Source organism: Monodon monoceros, unplaced genomic scaffold, assembly GCF_005190385.1.
Source record: "Monodon monoceros isolate NGI ecotype Baffin Bay Population unplaced genomic scaffold, NGI_Narwhal_1 Super_Scaffold_12, whole genome shotgun sequence".
Taxonomy (NCBI): Eukaryota; Metazoa; Chordata; class Mammalia; order Artiodactyla; family Monodontidae; genus Monodon; species Monodon monoceros.
Window position 1 is genome coordinate 167710449 of NW_021703768.1, and position 13478 is coordinate 167723926.

General features: G+C 52.9%; 1 protein-coding gene across 16 annotated transcripts in view; it reads right to left on the reverse strand.

The window, feature by feature from the left end:
- Window positions 1-10140, reverse strand: part of FCHO1 (FCH domain only 1) — a 30104-nt gene extending 19964 nt beyond the window's left edge. For 6 of the 16 annotated variants that reach the window (XR_003792693.1, XM_029217051.1, XM_029217054.1 and 3 more), the window contains exons 1-4: window positions 10035-10089; window positions 5171-5215; window positions 4848-4936; window positions 4371-4445 (exon numbers count right to left, since the gene is read on the reverse strand). Coding sequence is in view for 15 of the 16 variants with exons in the window: in XM_029217051.1 (XP_029072884.1) it covers window positions 4371-4397 (27 nt within the window). In the remaining variant the exon portion in view is untranslated. The other 10 variants (XM_029217053.1, XM_029217047.1, XM_029217050.1 and 7 more) reach the window with 9 other exon arrangements.
- Between the last annotated feature and the right edge of the window lie 3338 nt (window positions 10141-13478).

Sequence of the window (13478 nt, forward strand, 5' to 3'; positions counted from 1 at the left end):
AAGGATTGGTTCATGGGCCTTAATTTGGTCCAATCAGAAAGAAGCCTGGGAGAATTCCCTGGTGGTCCAGTGGTTAGGACTCTGCGCTTCCACGTCAGGGGGCCCGGGTTCCAACCCTGGTCAAGGAACTAAGATCCCACAAGCCACGAGGCGTGACAAATAAATAAATAAATAAACAAAATTTAAAAATAAATAAAATAAAAATTCAAAAAAAGAAAGAATCCTGGGATTTTTCTCCCATAGTTGAGGGAGAGACATTCTCATTCACTGGTTGTCTCTCTCTGTCACTATCTTTCTGTCTTTGTGTGTGTGTGTACCTCTGCCTCTGTTTGTTCCTTTCTCTATCAGTCTCTTCCCCTGTTTTTCTCTCTATCTTTCCATAAATGATTGTGTGGTCACAGGAGATACTGGAAACCAAGTGGAAACCATGAACTTTGGAAAGAAGCTGAACCTGAGAGGGTCTGAATAAAAAGTGTGTTGAGTAGAGTTGCTGGATCAAACCAACCCTGAAAGCCACACTACTGCACAACTTTTCAATATTATGAACTAATATGACCCCTGTTGCTTAAGTCACTGTAGTTGTGTTTTCTGTTCCCTTCAACATGAAAACTCCCTCTCTGAGAACCCCACAAAGCAGGATGCAGGTCTGACACCTCTCTCAGGACCCAGCAATATCCAGTACAGGGTGGGGCACAGAAAGGGCATTTCAGTTTGTCGAATAGACGGACAAAGTTATTTTGCTCTTACCTGGGACTGGTGGGAACAGAGCCTCTACCCTGGTGCCTGCTGATGCCTTGCACCAAACCTCTTTCCTCCTAGTTCTGGGGTCACCATGGTGGGAGAGGCCAGGCCTGTGCTGTGTGATCCAGATCAGTCACTGTCTGTCTCTGAACCTGTAGTGGCTCCTCATTAAGATGGGGGCAGGCAGTCACCTACCTCTCATATGGGGATGAAGTAAATACCAAGATGATCCACATCACGCTCCCCTAAAGCCCCAAAGGCAACCCTAGTTTCTGCTGATTCATGGTATTACTTAGTTATCATTGCTTTAAGGTTGCTCTTGTTTCTTCTCCAAATATATTGATTTAAAAGGGCAACGCTTACCACTATCCTCTTTTTTCTTTTTTTAAAAAATTTTTTTCTTATTTTTAGGCCACACCACACGACATGTGGGATCTTAGCTCCCCGACCAGGGATCGAATCCATGCCCCCTGCAGTGGAAGTGTGGAGTCTTAACCACTGGACTGTCAGGGAAGTCCCTACCACTATTCTAAGTGGAAAGCCAGGGCCCCTTGCCATAATGAAGGGGACGGGAAAAAATAAGGCAACGACTTTGTTTTAATGCCAGCCCGATCCTGTCACACGTGAAAGGCAACATGTCTGAACACTGAGCTGTCAGTTAAAAAGGGTGATCAGCTGTGGTCGGAGGGAAGTCGAGATATTTTAGCACCAAATGGGGCCTTGTAATTAGACTGAAAGAGGAAGCTCATAGAGGGATTCAATGTTATTTAATTCCCAACACAAATCACTAAAGTGATCCCTTTGGGAGCACTTCACAGACCCTCTGGAAATGATGGTTTCCTCCATCCTCCTCCAACCTGAGGGGTTCAGCCTCCCAGTTACCTGGAAGCTTGAAGGATAAAGCCAGAAGTCACCACCAGATGATCCCTCCTGCTGTGCAAATGGAAAAATGGAGGCCAAGACTGGGGAAGACCCAGGACAGCCTCTTGGCCTCGCCAGCAAACAGCAAATGGTGCAGACATGCTGCTCTTTCTCACCACGGTATCCTTGCTGGGGCTGTTACGGTCACCTGGCTCACTAGCCTGCAACTTTCTCAACCCATCCAAATTCTTCCACCTCTCAAGGATCACTGCCAGGCCCTCCTCCTTCAGGAACATTCTTAGACCCTCCTCAGACCCCCACTTCCCAACATGCATTGTTGATCCCTCCAGCTCCCCAGGAATATATTTTCTCTTATACTTCTTTTTTTTTTTTAATTTAATTTTATCTTTGGCCTCGGCTTACGGGATCTTAGTTCCCTGACCAGGGATCGAACCTGCACCCTCGGCAGTGAAAGCACACAGTCCTAACCACTGGACGGCCAGGGAATTCCCTAGAAACATACTTTCAAGGCCCAAGTGTCAAATCCTCCTCTTATGCACTGGGTCACTCTGAGCCAGTGACTTCACCTCTCTGGGTCTCAGTTTCCTCATCTGACAAATGGGGACAATGGCAGCACTCACCTCCCAAAGGTCTGGGTGAGATGAGGCTGGTACAAGACACAGGGCCTCCTGCACAGTGCTGAGGGCTCAGCAAACAGCCCCAGCAGGCCTCCGCCCACCCTGCCCAGGGGATCCTCGGGTGAGGCTGCACCAGGCACCGCCGCCCAGGCCAGCATCTGGAGCTGACTCAGAGCCAACTGCTGGCCCGTTTCCCAGACCTGGCAAAGCCCCCAGCAGTGTCTGGCTCCCCCAGGCTGGGCTGGCAGCCGAGGGTCCTGGGAGGGGCTGTCTCGGGCCTGTGTCTTCTTTCACAACCTCTGGACTCCAATCTTGCTCCCACGCCAGCCCCAGAGAGATCTTTCTAATACAGCTTGATCATGTCCCTCTCCTGCTCACACTTCCCCCGTGGCTCCCCAGTGCCGTCCATGCCTCCAGACCTGACTTGGTCCAACAAGACTGGGGCATCCCTGTGTGGCTTGATTTCCCCTGACTGGAGCCCCCTTCAGGCCAGTCAGGGCCCCAGCGTCACCCAGCAAAGAGTCACCGATACTAACAATAGATTAAAAAAGAAACATTAATTAAAAGAAACAGACATTCCAGGGGTACTACCTTAGTCCTGGGGAAGCAGGAGTTTCATCCCTCTTTCCCAGATGCAGAACCTGAGGCTTTGAGATGCAAAGCCACCTGCCCAAGGGCTCCCAGAGGAGCCCAATTCAAATCCCAAAGTCAAAGCTCTTATCCACTGTGTACCGGGCTATCTTTGGAAGGAGGAGTCGGGGGTGGCTTCTATTTTCTCTTTGCTGGTCTGAATTTTCTGTAGCGAACTTGCATGCCTCATACAATGAAAAAGAATTTAAAAGAAATGTAGGTGCCGCATGCCATTAAGAGAAATTTAAAATAAATGTAGGTGCCGCTGTCAGGGCTCCAATACTTGGGCGACCACCGATCCTCAAAACGGCCAACCCCGCCCCTTACACAGATCACCACCAGGGCCTCCGAGAGTGGCAGCACTCTGATGGGGTCACACAGCCATTCAGAGGCAAATCCAGGGACTCTGACCCTTGGGAAGGAGGTGGAGGTCCGTTCCCCCGCCACCACTCCGCAATTGGCAAGGGGATGCAGCCCCTTTAAGAAAGCAAGCGCTAGTAAGAGGAGCCCCAGCTGGGGAGGGAGAAAGGCCTGTTGCCATGGGCAACGGGTTGCCTAGCAACTGAGCTTCCTCTGCAAGCTCTGGGCTTGCAACTGAGGAAGGGGCTTTCTGCCCTGGTCCTTGCCTGACTCTCCTGTTCACACATCCTCTGTGGCTCCCCATTAGCCTAGCTCTGCGGGAGGAGTCCTTGTGCCCTCAACTGGCCACCCAGTGTCACATCTCTGGATTTCTGCCCAGGCTGTTCCCCCTGCCCAGAATGCCTTTCTGACATCCTGGAAAATCAGCCTTCAAAGCCCATGGCAAACACAGCTCTGTGTCCTTGCTCCTCCTCTGGGCCTACCCAAGGCTGGGTTCAGCCCTGACCCTACAGGGCTGGGTGTATCTTACTGGCTCTGTGTCCCCCAGACTGGAGGCTTCTCAGGGTCAGGGCTTGGATGGAATCTCTTGGGAGCTCCAGCATCTCCCAGAGTTGGCTGGGTGTGGGGTGGTGGTGACAGGGAGGGAGGGAGGGAGTGAATGAATAAAAACAAGTCTGTCTCACTTGGCTCCTTGAGTCACAGTATGTGGTCCCCAGCTTGGAGGGCAGACAGGTGAGCGGGTCCCTAGGGGTCAAGTGAAGAAAACCCCCCAACTCTCCAGGATGGGGAAGATGTGGAAATTCCCTGGCTGGAATGATCCTGGATCCTGAAAGTTCAGTCTGGCCCTGGGTTTGAGCCCTGACTCTGCACTTTCTCACTGGGCAACTTCGGGTGAGAGATTCCTACTCTGGGCCTCAGTCTCCCTGTTCAACCTGTGACTTGCCCAAGATCACAAGGCCTATGACATCTGGGGGTATAGATTCAAACCCAGCCTGACTTTTCCCACTTTAACTTCTATCCCCTGCAGATCCTCCATCTGCCCAAGACTCTGCCCACAAGCCCCCAGGTCCCTCCATCTCCATAAAAGCCCCCACAGCCCTTCCAGGAGCCCCCACCAAAGTAACAGCGGATCTTACTTACCCAAAAATACTCCCCAAAATACGACATCCTGATGGCCTCTATGGAGACCCCCGAAGGCTCCCGTCTGGTGCCTGTCTGAAGAGAGAGGCAAGTTTGAGCTGTAGTCATAGCCAGCTCGGGCCTGAGGAAGGGAAATTCCAACTGCTCTCCTTGTGGAGGAGGGAGAAAGAGGATGGAGAAGGAACCAAAAACCCCAAGGCTGGGAGTATGCCAGGGCCCCTGAAATGATACAGCTCTGGGCATGGTCCTCAAGTAGCTCCCAGCCTAGGGGGACAGAGCTGGATACAGATGCCCAAGCCCTGTGGGGTCAGACTAAATGAAGAGATACGGGCTAGGGGAGCCTAGACTAGAGGAAGGGGCATAGGGGTTGGGGTTTTAAAGCATGAATAGGAGTTCATGGTCGGGGATGGGTAGAAAAGCTCTAGGCCATTTCACATATGGAAAAACTGAGCCCTGCCCAGAGGGGAAGCTACTTGCCAAGGTCACACAGCCAGGAAATGACAGTGGATTTGCACTCGTGCCAGCTGAGTCCCAACCTGAGCACTCAGCCCCACGCTGGGCAGCTCCTGTGGGAAGAGGGTCTGGTGAGAGGTGGACACTGGGACTGTGATCGGCCACATGGCAGTCGGGGTCCTTGAAGTGCCCCTAAGGTTCCCTCGGGGTCTCCTGAATCCCTCTACAACAGTCTCCATGTCATGCACACTCCTGTAATGGAAAGCTCATCCCTCACCATGGTGACCCAGCTGACACTGGTGCCCCTATGAGTCCCAACCCTACCCCCTGGAAGCCAATATGTTCACCTGGTATCTGAGTCACTGTCCAGCTCCGTGCCTCAGTTTCCCCATCTGCAAAACAAGAGGGAATGCCTAGAAGGGGTCTTGCTGGAGGACCCCAGGCCTCCCTGCAGAGGGGGCAGGGCCAAGCCACCAGACGAGGGAGGGACACTTGGTGTCCTTGGCATGTACTTGAGGTTGGGCTTGTCACTGGAGCCCGCAAGCCTCATCCATAATTCATGACCCCGCAGGCAGCTCAGCAGCAGCTGGGAGCCCAGGAGGCACAGTAGCAGCAGGGACGGGGCTGGTGACCGCAGGATGGGAAAGCTCCCCGGGCCTCACCAGGAAAGGACTGAGCAAGGACCTTGGACAAGGCTGCCCCTTTCTGAGCCTCAGTTTTCTAATCTTGAAAGTGAGTTTAATTCGACCCATTATCAGCTAGCCCCTGGTCACTTGACTTCTGTAAGTCACCCAGCACCCACCATGTGCCTTCCTGGCCAGGACAATACCAGGGTCCATGAGATGATTCAGCCCTGGGCCTGCTTCCTGAGGAGCCCTCAGTCTAGGAAAACAGAGCTGAACACAGATACCCCAGTCCTGCAGGGTCAAAGCTGAACCAAATGGAGGAACAAGGACTGGGGGACCTGGACTAAAGGAGGGGGCGTGGAAGTTGGGGTTTTAAAGCATGAATAGGTGTTCACCAGGCAAACAATTATTTGATTCAACAAACATTCCCAACCACCACCCTGTGCTGGGTGATGCTGGGGCCCCTGAGAAACTCTAGCTCCTAGTGTAGCCCCTGAGGAAACCCAGTCTAGCTGGGGATATGCTAAGCTGACATCCCAAGGGGGAAAAGCCCTAAATTCCCATCTCATTTCTTAGTTCCTGGCCATGACCTAGACCCTGAGCATCTCCAAATCCCTTAGAGTTATGCTAACTGATAAGGGAACCACTAGTCCCACGTGGCAACTTAATTCTAAACTAAATAAAATTATATACAGTTAAACCCCTAGTTCCTCAGTTGTGCCAGTCTTGTTTCCAGGGCTCAGGAGCCACATGGGGCTGGTGGTCACCCCACTGGAAAGCACAGATAAAGTTCTGCTAGACAGTGCTGCTCTAGAGGATCCTAGGAGCCACCGGGCCCAAGTTCCCCAGAAACCAAGCATCTTGCTACTGTTTTTACAACTCCCATTAGATTGCCCCTCCCCCAACACATACACTGAGCACGAATGTGTGTGTGGCGCTGTGCCCAGCTCTTCACAGGTACCACACATTCATTCAGCCTTCACAACCACACCGCAAGGCTCAATCCCAACTTTACAGATGAGGAAATTGAGCCACAGAGAGGTCACTCACTGGCCCCAGGTCACTATGATTTTGTCCCTGACCTGTCCGCAAAAGAACTCCTGTTCGAAACTTCCACACATGGCTCTGGATCTCCATCTTCCCCCGACCACCCTGCCATCCCTCCCGCCACTCAAGAGTCGTAATGGGGGTCGGGGTGGCAGAGCAAAGGGTGGCCCTGCACAGGCCCCAGCCCGGCCCAGGAAGTGACACCTACTGTTTCTCCTGAAACCCGGGCCAGGTAGAAGGGTCTCCCTTCTGCTCCTGAGCGGGGCAAGAAGGGGCAATGGGGGCCTCCTGGCCTGGGCTCAAACTCACCAGACAGTGAATGGGGCCAGAGCCCCTGTCAGCTGGGGCAGGCACCAGGAGAGAGCCACGTGGCCCCTGCCACTTCCGTTAGCACCAAGCAGAGGCCCCTGCGTCTGGGGGACAGGAAGCTCACCCTGCCCCGCCCACGGCCCAACAGCCACCTCCCCTCCCCCTCCAGACAGCACCCATGGGACCTCCCTGGCACCGTGCAGGTCCTGGGTGGATAAACTGAGGCCCCTAGCCGGGGCTATTATTACCAAGCAAATAATCTTGACAACAATTGTGAAATAATAGTACCCACAAATTGAGCACCAACCCTGGGCTAAACATTCCACACCTCACCATTCTGAGGGGGGCCAATGATGCCTGCTTCACTGGGGGGGAACCCAAGACTCAGAGAGGGGAGTCCACCTGCCCAAGGTTGCACAGCCCATGAATGGGAGCACCAAGGCTCGAACCCAGGGCCGCATGAGGACGTTCATAGGCCAGAGGCACTTTTGCTTTCATGGGCCCCTTCCTCCAATAAAAAAAGAGAATTTAAACTATATTTTACAATTACATTTGGCATAGAGATGAATATATTAATACCATATATTAAATGTTTGCTTTGACCCCAAAGCTTGTTTTTTTTTCCCCTTCTGATTTTAAAAGAAGTTAAAACACCTTTACAGACCCCTAAAATATTGTGCCTGAGACACGGTGGTCACTGTGTCTGATGAAGTCAGCCCTGCATGAACCCAGGTCTCCCAGCCTCCACAGAGCCAGGGCAAAGCCCAGAGATGGACAGGGACTTGCCCAAGGTCACACAGCAGGTTGTCAGTGGACCTGGATGTCCCCATCCTCTGGCTGCTGGAAGTGGGGAAGAGTCCTTCCGGGAGGTGGCTGACACAGGCTCTGGGTGCTGCCCACAGATCCACCCTCCCCAGCACCAATTCCCAAAACCTTGGGGCTTCTTGCCGGTTCAGCATTAGAGCAGGTCTCGGAGCAGATAAAACAAGACAGGAACCAAGTCAGCAAAGAAGGCAGGGCTCCTGTTCCTGATGGGTTGTCTGGAGCTCCTGACCTCTCACTTGGTGGCCCTGGGCTGCCCTGACCTCTCTGGGCCTCTAAGGTTCTGCGAAACAGGATGTCATTTTGTTCCCCCTTGGACTCTAATTTGCTCACAGTAGGGCCAGTTTGGGATTTTTCTCTTCCTTTCCTGTGACTGGCCGCTTGGCTATGCTGTTTCAAGGACCAGCTCTGTCATGTGCTTCCTCCCCTCTAAGGCTGACCACCAGGGCTGTGCCCATTTACACAATCTGGCTTGATTCTCACAATGGCACTTGGAAGCAGTGTCTCATCTCAGCCATTACCCCAATGAGACAACTGAGGCACCGGCCCCATGTCACACAGACTGGGCTGTGAACGGCATCTGAGCTTATGCTCAGGAATTTTTCAGTCCTCCCGCCCTGGTCTCCTCCCTCTCCATCACTTCACTTGGAAAACACTTATTGAGCACCAACTGTGTACCTGACTACCGAGCTCTGGAGACACAGCAGGCAATACCCTTGCAGACTTCCCTCTCTCCTACCCCTGCCCCAACCCGAGTCAGCTGTTGACCCCATTTATGCTCACTAATATTGTAATTAGTATTATAATTACAATATTATAATAATAATAATATTGTACGATAATGATTGGAGTATTATAATGATCATGTCTGCACTTGCAGCACTCCCATTCTCACAGTCTGCTCTGATCCTCCAAGGGGGATTCAGCCCATTTCACAGAAGAACACATCAAGGTGCAGAGGGGCAAAGCCATGCACAGGAGAGCTGGGTTTGAACCTGGGAGCGTTGGACTCCCAGCCCCACCACAGGGAAAGAGCCCCAAGGGATAGGGGTTAGACTGGCCCAGTGCCTCCCACCTCCTCCTGCCCAGGATCCTGCTCAGGTACCAGCTTTGCCCCTGGTGTGGGTGAAGGTATGTGGGTCAGGCTGTGCCCCGGGCAGTCCAGTGGGTGCGACCAGGGTGGAGGAGCCCCTGTTCTGATGATGGCAGCTTGGCAATATGTTTTATTGTCTGGCAGAGCAACCCTTCCAGCAATGCCAGAATGTGACCATCAACCCATTTTGCAGTGTAGTAAACTGAGGCTCAGAGGCCAGCAAGGCATATGGGGAGATCTCCAAACCTATTGCTCTCTCTCCTCCAACCACCAACATCTTTAGCAAAAGGGTGGAGTTACATTTGGCAAAAGATAGGGTGGGTGGGTTTCAGAATCTGTAGAATACAGGCTCCAAAGCCCACTTTCAAAAAAAAAAAAAAATCAAGGCTCAGGGAAGTCTGTCACCTGCCCAAGGCCACCAGTGAGTCAGGTCCATCCAAAGCCACCTCCAGGTCCCCACTGCGGCTGGGGCAGGCGAATTCTGGGATCTGAGGCAGATGGAGGGGCCACCCACCCCCCAACACTCCTCCGCACTTCACTTGCAGCCAGCCTCCAGCAAGATCCTAATTTACGATTTATTTTAATCCCTGGGAACAGATGCTCGCTGCCCAACCCCACTGAAGCAGGGACCACCACCAAGTCCATGCTCCAGGTCTCTCTAAGCCTGGCCCGGCAGGCAAGGGACCCCACACTGACCCCTAGCTAGAATTCCAAACTTGGGGTCCCTGCAGAGGACGCCAGTGAAAGGCCCCTCCACCGCCCATCCTTGTGCTGGGGGGGGGGCTGGAAAAGGACACTCTAGAGGAGGGACCAGGGGACCCCCAGCTCCTCGGCCAGGCCTAGATCGGGGTTCATAGCAGAGAAAAGGGGTTCCTCATCTTGGTCCCCAGGGGTCTACAGGCCAGAGCTGGGAAAAGGGAAATTGGGACCCGTTTCGGCTGTCCTGGGTCCCAGGCTGGAGGGAGAGTGGCGTCCCCATCTCTGCCCCGGAACCTAGACCCAGATCCAGGCTTAGAATAAAGGGATCTGGGGAGGGGTCTCGCTTCATAGCTGCCCCGCTGCACGCTCCAGTTCTAGGCCAGGAGATGGAGGATTTGGGAGGGGTCTCTAGCTCCCTCCGCGGATCCCCGATTATCACGAGGGAGCGGGGGAAGGACGGGGAGCCCACTGCGCAGCCCCCCCACCCCCTGTTCTCCATCCCTCACACCCCGCCGCGCCTTTGACCCCCGGGACCGCCGGGCTGCCAGGCGCGGTGCGCATGGGGGGCTGCGCGGGCCAGGGGGTTTCGGGGGTGTCTCGGTGGACAGCACTTACCTCCCGAGCTCGGGCCGAGCCCCGCGCCCGCCGCCACCTGCGGCTCGGTCGCTGACACGCGAGCCCGCCCCGCCCCTCCCCTCCCCTCCCTCCGCGGTGCGGCGCGGCCGCCAGCTGGCTCCGCCTTTGGGGCGTGGCCGGGAGAGTCCCCACCTCCGCGGTGGCCTGGAGGCAGGGGCGGGCTCTGAGAGCGCGCGGCCAGCCACTGGACCATTTAGGAGGCCAGCTCCGCCAGCCCAGCGCGCTGATTGGCTGAGTCGGAGAAGCGGCTCCTTTTTTTTTTTTTAAAATCTCCGTAATTTAAAGCGACAGGTCCCGCTCCTTTCACCTGAGATTGGGTGGGAAGGGTGACTATAGTTTATTGAGCTCCCAATGTGTGCCAAGCATTGAGAAGGACTCATTTGATTCCCTCTACAAGCCTGTGAGCGGGACATTATTGATCCTCATTTTACAGATGGGGAAACTGAGGCTCAGAGAAGGCTCCTGCAGGCCACAGAGCAAGTCCACAGCCTTATAAGGGCAGCCTCAGGATCTGGTCCCAGCGGTGGGGAGAACCATCCTTAAGAATGTTGTCATGTCACAAGTCTGAAAGGGTCCGGTCGCCCTCAAGTGAGTCCTCATAAAATGAGATTTACACAGCACCTGCCGGTCCTCCATTCAAACCTCCACTCCTGGTTGATCTGCCTGCCCACAGGCCTGCTCCTCCACCAGCCTCCCCAGCTTAGAAAGGCCACTCAGGAGGCTGGCCAGAGGCCTGGGAGATCCTGAGAGCCTTCTCTTCCCTTCATCATCCACACTGGTCCTGCTGGCCCTGTGTCTCTGAAACACCCCCAATTTGCTAACTTTCCTGTACCCTGCAGTGGCCCGGGCCCAGTCATCTCCAGCCTGGTTGCTGCCTGGGCTTCTACTTGGGCCTCTTGTTGCCTCCACCTCTTCCCCTGACAATCCCTGTTCCCCATGGCAACTATAGGGTTTTTTTCTTAATAAACTTTAAATTTTAGAGCAGTTTTTGATTTACAGAATTATTGTGAAGCTAATACAGAGAGTTCCTGTGTGTCCTACACCCAATTTCCTCTGTTATTAACATCTTACATTAATATGGTACATTTTTCACAATTAGTGAACCAATATTGAGACATTATTATTAACTAAAATACATACATGATTCAGATTTCCTCAGTTTCCCCTAATGTCCTTTTTCTGTCCCAGGATCCTGTTAGGGATCATCATGTCATCATATCTCTCAGGCTCCTCTGGGCTAAGTAGTTTCTCAGAATTTCTTGGTATTGATGACCTTGACAGTTTTGAGAACTAGTCAGGTGTTTTGTAGGATGCCCCTCAATCAGGATTTTAAAAAATTTTTTTAAGTTGAACTATATTTGACATATAACATTGTATAAACTTCATGTGTACAACATGTGGATTTGATACATTTATATGCCATAATATGCTTGCCACAATTGGTATCTGTCTGATGTTTTTCTCTGGGTTAGACTGGGGGGATGGGTTTGGGGAGGATCACAGAGGTGAAACTTCCGGGGCACATGCCATCAACGTGAATTTTCACTCTGATGTTGAGATCACCTGGCTGAGGTAGCATCTGTCAGGTGTCTCCACTGTCAAGTTAGTCTCTTCCCCCTTTCCCTGCTGTACCCTTTGGAAGGAAGTCACTATTTACAGCCCACACCTAAGGGATAAGTATTCACTCTCCCCCACCTCGAGGGCAAAAATTATTTGGAATTCCTCTGATGGGAAATATGTCTCTTCTCCCCATTTATTTATCTATTCAATCATTCATATCAGTACGGACTCATGGATATTTATTCTACATTTTGGGTTATAATCCAATACTACTTTATTGATTTTCCTACTCAAATTCTTCCAGCTTTGGCCCCCGGAAGCTCATTCAGTTGGCTCTCATGTCCCTTTGACATGCCCCCATCCATCGCATCCTTGGTTTGTTTTTTTTTAGCACTTCCCTTATGTTGTCACTACAAAATGCTCCAAGCTCATCTGGTATATTTCCTGCCCCAGTCCTAGAATCAGCTTTTCTCCAAGGAGCAGCCCTGGTGTCTTTCATTGGAGAATACTGTTAGAAACCAAGATCTGGGTAGTAGGTTTGCTCATCACTACTGGGGTGTAGTTGCTTCTAGGCGGCTGACAGAGCAAGGACATATATGTTTGTATACTAACTTGTATACATATATACATATATGTTTGTATACTAACCTGTATATTTACAGATACACAGATCTGTAAATATTTCCATATGTAACTGTATCTATATTAAGTTAAACATGAGTTCATACAGATATGTCTACACCTGATCCATTACCAAATGGATCCTCCTAGCCTCCTCCCTTGCCTGTCTGTAACCTCCCACTCCAGTGGTGAGAAACCTGGCTCCCACCAACCGCTCTCCGTTCGCTTAATTATTCCATTCAGGGGCACAGGTATAGTGGCTTCAGGATGTTAACTTGTACCCACAGAGGGGTTTTCAAACAGAAACTGATCACCTGCCTCTCCAGCTCCAAACCCTTCCTGAGTGCCCAGCACCCTCAGTAAAGACCCCCCCCCCCCCCCCCCCCCCCCCCCCCCCCCCCAGCCCCCTCCGGCCCCCCCCCCCCCCCCAGCAACCCCCCCCCCCCCCGCCCCCCCACCAAGCCCTCCAGGCCAGCCCAGTCTGGCCATGCGTCCCTTGCGGCAGTCCCACCACCATCAGTCCCACTTCAGGGCCTTTGCACCTGCTGCTCCCTCCAGCTGTTCCCTCCAGCTGGAGTGCTCTCTTCCCAGTTCCCCATCTGACTGGTAACTTAGCTCTCAGTTCCTGCATGGAAGCTCTGGTCTGGCTTCCTTTCAGCCCAGTGATAACGCCCAGGGCTGGGGCATTGTGTTAGGCTTGGCGCCCTCCGTGCCAGAAGCTGGGAGATCCATGGGGGCCCAGCACCACCCACACCAGCCAGGTGGGGGCTGAACTGCATTCATACCCCCATACAAGCCTCTCTCAAGACTGGGCCAGGGGCAAGGGTTGGGAAGGGGGCTTTGATTCTTGTTTTACAGGTGAAGGGACCAAGGCTGGTGGACAAGAGACTACTCTCTGAAGTCAGAGAGTGAAGACATGTCAGAGGCAGGGCTTGACCCAGGTGCACTGCTGCCTAAGCTCTCACCTGTCCTCACCTTGGATCCCAAAAGACGCTGTGAGGATGGGGAAGATAGGATGCAGAACAGGCCCGTCTGGGGTTGGGGAAGGAAACTCAGGTGTCCAGTCACCTCCAATACAGCCCCTGGAGGTTCAGGCCAATTTTCTGAGATTGTGTGTGGGGTGGGGGGTCGGTGGGGTCCAGAGAGGTTAAGTAACGTTTCCAAGGTCACATTCCCAGTCATGCCAAGCCAGGACACAACCAACATTTCCTGAGCACCTACTATGTGCAGGGAGGGGAACGG